At 41.2% G+C, this 6,338-nt stretch overlaps 1 protein-coding gene across 1 annotated transcript in view; it reads left to right on the top strand.

Moving 5' to 3' along the window:
• The first annotated feature begins 1,024 nt into the window (after positions 1 to 1,024).
• The window catches only part of LOC101649334 (GRAM domain-containing protein 2B-like), a 131,074-nt gene continuing 125,760 nt past the window's right edge, over positions 1,025 to 6,338 (top strand). Inside the window, exon 1 of the mRNA XM_045284979.1 lies at positions 1,025 to 1,245. Coding sequence (XP_045140914.1) covers positions 1,121 to 1,245 — 125 coding nt within the window. The 5' untranslated portion in view covers positions 1,025 to 1,120. The remainder of the gene's footprint in view (positions 1,246 to 6,338) is intronic.

Below are 6,338 nucleotides of genomic sequence, written 5' to 3'. Positions count from 1 at the left end.
TATTATTTTGTCATAGCTTGCACTGTCCGACGTCCTTTTTATACACATATGTGTATCTATGAATTTGTTTCTCTAGTCAATCTGGAACTTATATATATATATATATATATATATACACACACACACACAGTGTGTGTGTGTGTGTGTGTGTGTGATGTCTATTGGTGATCAGTTGGTTAGAGCAAAGTGCTAATGAAGCCAAGGTAAAAGGTTTCATTTTTTAGGAAACTGTGCTCTCTTCCATAATCAGAATCTGTGTAGTTCATTTAAAGTCAGCTCTTCTACAACGCTGCTGAGTAGCCACCAGGGAATTCAGGAGACTAAGCATAGTTACTTTCCCTGCTGCTAGTAGCACTGGTGGAGGGGCACTAGTGTCCCCTGCATTGATAAGCATTAACTGATTGAAGAATGCCCATAAAGGAACTCATGTCCTGAACCTTCCTGAAGCGTTTCGAGCTGGGTTTGTTTGTTTGTTTGTTTGTTTGTTTCCCAGTATAGAGGCATCTAGGTAAAAGCATTAATAATGCTTAGTGTGCATCCAAATTTCCCGGGCATATTCACAACACCGCAGTCTTTTAGGGGCAAGACCTGCAGCCCTGCAGCTCCTGTGTGTTTGTCAAACGGTAACTGCAAGGCCAGATGGGTTGGTTCTTTCTTGTGTGTGTAAAGGGACAAACCACGTCCACATTCCTGGTCCTGTTGGTCAGGCTCCGGTGGTTGGGGGCAGGAGGAAGAAAGTGTTGTTACTTTTAAGGTGGATGCTGTCCATCTCTGCACCTCCTGCTTTTGTTTCAGGAGTCTGCTTTTCCATACCTTTCTCTGCCTAAAGTCCACAGACTAAAGCAGCACTAGCATTAGTAAACTGAAAGCTGAAGTTCCCAAACACATGTACTTTTTCCTTTGACCAAATGTGGGCAGGACGAATTCCACCCTGTGTCGTTCTTACATGTTACTCATTAACTGACTGTAAAAGAGAGAGCACGCTACCGCTGGATCAGAAGCCGTGTGAAGAAGGAGCTCCCTGATTGTGGAAATTGTGCAGTGCTGGCACTGACTATTTGGGAGATTCAGAAATGAGCATCTGAGGGTGTTCCCTGACTTCGCCGTCTACAATCCCACAATGGTGAAAAAAAGGCTGTCTTCCAGCGACACCGCGTTCCCGTTTGAGAGTCCGCACAGCCCGACGCAGGCCCTCCCGGAGGCCGCGCACAGCTCCACCGACAGCCCCGGCTCGGTGATTGTCAGGTGGGTGCAGTCAGGAGCTGGCCATCCCATCTGCCCACCCGCACCCCGCCTCACCCCTGCGCCTCACTCCCGCACCCCCCACCCCACCCACCCAAGTCTGGACAGCCCAGCAGGTGGTCTTTGGGGAGTTTCCTTCACACGCCTGGCAATAGCCATCTGCCAAGGGAAAGAAACCACCGCATGGACATGTTAGCCAGTGGATTGGAAGGGGTGCCTAACAGATATGATCAGAGAAAATAGAACGATGTAGAGAAATCAGTTGTTAGGGCCCTCTTTAGTAGTTAGCGTTGGAGAACAGGCGAGCTACGCAGTTCCTTGATTTTGGATTCTCAGGTTCATAGGAAGAAAAGCCAAAAACTTGTACCACAAACCAACTTTGTAAAATTCACCTGGATTATTATTTAAGTAGTTTTTAAAGTTATACTCTGTTTGCATTTCTATGTTCAACTGTTTACAATGACTTGTGGCAGCTTTGACTGCAGAACATATCCTTTGCATTTATATATATATTTCCACACCTACACCACCCTTGTCATTTTTATTGGGAATTCACTGATCAATTATTTATTTGTTTTGAATTGTAAGATTACCTAGCAATTTGTAAAACGTGAAAGTCAGGAACAAGGAAAAATGAAATATACAAGCTAGTTTCTCATCCCACTTCCATGTCAACTTCCCAAGTAAAGGCGCAGGAATGAGCGCCACGCCTACACCTGATTTTCACGCACCCCTTGAACGGAGAGGCAAAGGTCCCTTCTAAAGCCGGTCGTTATTTTATTTGTAAACCATTTACTTTCTAAATCTTCTACCCAGGCAATTATGCTTGAAATTATTGCCTTTAAAGTTTTGATCAAAAACAAAGAAATCCCATTTATGCATATATATATGTGACTTTCACATAGCAGAAAGTCAGGTTATGCAAGCACAAGCAAACTATAGAACTATAAAAAGACATTTTTAAAATTGTGAAACTGGATCTCTACAAAATTTTGCTTAATATATCTGTTTGAAATCCAGATAAATTAACTTGTTTAAATAGAAGGTACATTACCTAATCAGACCAAGACCCAAATTCCCATGATTGAAATATGCAAGACCCTTGCATTCTTTACATATTGGGCTGAGTTTCAAGTGTCTCTTGAATTGCTGTGTGGGCTTATTCCACAGGCCATGCAATGTCTTCTTTGGAACTGTAGTCCTAACCAAGAAAAAGAAAATTAAACATGCAAAAACAAATATATATATAATTATATCTTAAATAAATGTGATTTAAATAGCTACAATAACTGCAGGTGAATAAATAGAGTAGAAATAAAGTTAAAATCTGCATCAACCTAAAGCTAAGCTCTTTTCAAGCAAAGAGCGTAGGCCTTTTCCTCCCACATGTTTTGATATTCAGCATATTAAATTTGTATATTAGTATCTGTATGCATTTTTAATGTATTTTAGAATCTACCCAAAGACATTAGGAAAATTATTTATTAAATTTTTTAAAGACTTTAGGAAACAGCTGTAAATATTTCCAAATAGTTTGGTAATTACAAGGCACAAAGAATGCAAGAGTTAGTGTCTGCTCTCAGAGACATTATTAGTTTAGTATCAAAGACAGGCAAAAACATTTTGTGAATGCATACTTCTTGTTGTTGTTCCTGTGGTTGATGTTAGGTCTGAAGTTCTTTCCAACTCATAGCAGCCCTGTGTACAACAGAATGAACACTGCTGGGTCTGCATTGTCACCCCCCCCACCCCCCCATTCCCCCACCCCGCCCCCGTGGTTGCTGTCTTTGAGCCTATGGGATCTACTGTGACAATTCCTCATACTGAATGGCTTCCTCATTTTCACGGGCTCAACTTTATCAAGCACGATGTGTACTTCACCTGGGGATGGTCCCTCTTGATAAAAAATGCAAAGTACATGAGGTAAAGTCTCACCATCCTCAGTCCTAAGGAACATTCTGGATGTCTGTCCTCCAAGATAGATGGAGTGGTTGTTCCGGCAGCCCATGGTATGTCCAATCTTCTTCACCAACACTGGAATGCAAAGGCATCGATTGTACCTCACAGATGCTTCAATTTTGTGGCGACTGAAAATACCATGGCTTGGATCAGGTTCACCTTCATCCTTGAAATAACATCTTTGTTTTTAACACTTGAAGGACATTTTTAGCAGCAGAAATGCTCAATGCAAAATAATAATGTTACTTGATTTCTTGAGTGCTGCTTTCATAAATGTTGATCGGGGAGCCAAGTCAGATAATATCCATAACTCCAATATTTTCTCCATTTATCACAACGTTGCTTCTTGGTCTAGATGAGAAAATTTGGGACTTTTATGTTGAAGTGCAATACATACTGAAGACTGGAGTTTTTGATCTTCCTCATTGTGTGCATCAAATCCTTTTCACTTTCAGCAAACAAGGTTTTCTCATCTATATATTACAGGTCATTGTTAGAAATGCTCCAGGGGAAATATTGCCCGTGTCTCCTCTTATAACTGTGTAAGAATGCCCCTAAGGTATATACTTAGGAGGAGAGTTGCTAAGTCATAAATTATGGGTAAGATCATCTATTTCTTGTTCTTTCAAGATTTTCACAATATTTCAGACTCATGTTTTATCAGTTATATGTGTTGTACATATTCTGTTCTGGTTTATGACTTGCCTATTCGTGGTATTATGTTATTTGGGGAAGACTCTTATTTTGACTTATCAATTTATTAATTATATCCTTTATGAATTGTGTTTCCTGTGACTTTGTAAGAACTTTTTCCTTACCCTGAGGTCATAAGACTGTTCCTAGGCATTCTTTCCTGAGGTTACATTTTCTCTTCAAACTAAGGTCCTTTATATTGGTGTATTTTTGCTTCCGGTGTGGATTAGGGCATTTTTGTTTTTCTCATAGACATACTGAGTTGTCCCACACTCCTTTGCATCAGATTAATCAAGACAGTATGTACACCGTTAGCTTCTTGACTGTAGCTTCCATGGACATTGATTGTAGATTCAAGTAAGATGAAAGCCTTCGCAACTTCAGTATTTTCTCTCTTTATTGTGATGTTACTGGTTAGGCCTGTTGTAGGATTTTTGTTTTCTTAACTTTTCTGTTTTCAGAAACTGTTCCCTAGTCTCTATCGAACCAGAAGTTGTAGCTTTTCATCTTCACCAGTAAATGCTTCAAGTCCTCTTCACTTGCAGCCAGCAAAGTTGTGTTGTGTCATCTGCGCCTTTGTTGAACATTCCTTTCTTTTCTCACTAATCTTCAATGCCAGCTACTATATTGAGATTTTATTATACATTGTTTAATATGTGTGAATCAGAATTAGCTTCTTGGCAACTAGTCTGATTTGGTTTTGGTGTTTGGAGCTATAATCAATACACTAGTCTTTAGGTGGTGCAAACAATGAAGCACTGGACTAGAAACAAAACATCTAGTGGCTTAAATCCACCCAGAGGCAACTGGAAAGAAAGGCCTGGGCATCTACTTTTGAGATATCACAGCCACGAAAACCCCATTAGTCAGTTCTGCTCAATACACGCCGGATCTCCCTCAGCAAGAATTGACTCCGTTGCAGCTAGTTTCATAACACATTATCTTAATTTCTGACATGCTATAATAAAAGTTTTTCACTTAAAAAAATTCCTTATCTAATTCAGAAGTATTTGGTTATTCTTTTATTTTTAAAAACAAACACTTGTTATTGTGAATTCAGTGACAGTTCACAGAGCAGAGGAGTGCCCCACTTAACCTTCCCTACACATTCTGTTCCCTCTGATTGATCGCAGTCCCCATAAGATAACATCTCGTAATCTGCTTCCTCTCTGGGGCTCCTGTTTCCGTTCCTCCTCTCCTAGCCCCTCTGGAATCTATCTTTGGGGAAATGTCATCCTTTTGATCTCAAGTGGTTGACTACTCTAATGTGTGTCATTGCCTCTTTAGACACTTGTTGGCTGTTTGGCTGAAAACGGACCATGAAGATGAGTTCACGTTCTGATCTGAAGGGCGCATTTTGACCGCAGTCATGGGGTCTCAGCCAACGAGCAGGATGCTCTGTTACTTATGATTTCGTGTTTTGCTCTTCTTTTTCCTCCCACTCAATGCAGGAGGTTGAGTTCTGATCCCTTTCCCAGCAGTTGGTTGTGGTAGCCCGTCACCAGCTAGGCCTTCTTCACGAACACCATCATTCACGTGCCTCAATCCTTCTCTGGTCCTCCTGTTTCATTGTCCAGCTCGTCCATGTGAGACTACTGAAAATGCTTCAGCTTGAGTCAGGCGCACGTTAGGCATCTAAGTAACATCTTTGCTTTTTTAAACACTCCAACAAAGTAAATAAACAAATACATTATATGTATATAGTTTTAAAATTATTTAATTTTGTGTGATTTGGGTAAAAGTTTACAGAGAAAATTGGCCTTCCATTCAATAGTTGGGCACATTCTGTTTTGTGACATTGGTTGCAGTCTCAACAATTATAACAATGCTCTTCCCATTTCCTGTTACTCTTTCCTGTCCTATCCTTTCCCACCTTGTGAGTTCTATTCCTGGACAAATGCTGCCCAGTGTACCGTCCTTAGAGCAATTAATCATCTGAGATCAAAACTGTGCTCTTGTGCACTTCATGGTCCTCTCGTCATCTGGCTAAAATCTGCCCCTGTGGTGAGTTCAGGGCCGGCCCTGGACTGGGATGAAGAGCCATGGTTTCAGGGCATCCACTCTTCCACTAGTCTCCAACAGACCACTGAGTCTGGTCTGTTTTTGAGTTTGTATTTTGCTCTGCATTCCTCCCCCACCGCCTCTACTGTGAGCCCTCTCAGAATGGTGGTTGGACATTGCCGAGTTCTGGTCTCGGGCTTGTAGGAGTTGGGCTTTACCTGACCCACCAGCCCTTTGGATTTTTGTTTCCTGGGGTCTTTGGATGTTTTCACTCTTTTGTTATTGTTGTTGTTCACATGGGTAGAGGGCAATAGTTGCATCTTAGATGTCAGCTCGCGAGCTTTTCAGAGCCCAGTGAGTGACCCCTGTGTTAGTCTAGGTACTTTGGAGAAACAAATCCACAGCGACTCATGTATAAGAGAGAGTTTTATGTAAAGAAAAGG

The sequence above is a fragment of the Echinops telfairi genome, unplaced genomic scaffold (assembly GCF_000313985.2).
Source record: "Echinops telfairi isolate 266 unplaced genomic scaffold, ASM31398v2 ScPeMD7_7469;HRSCAF=8507_1, whole genome shotgun sequence".
Classification (NCBI taxonomy): Eukaryota; Metazoa; Chordata; class Mammalia; order Afrosoricida; family Tenrecidae; genus Echinops; species Echinops telfairi.
The sequence above is the reverse complement of the archived record's forward strand: the minus strand, read 5'-3'. Positions and strand labels throughout refer to the sequence as shown.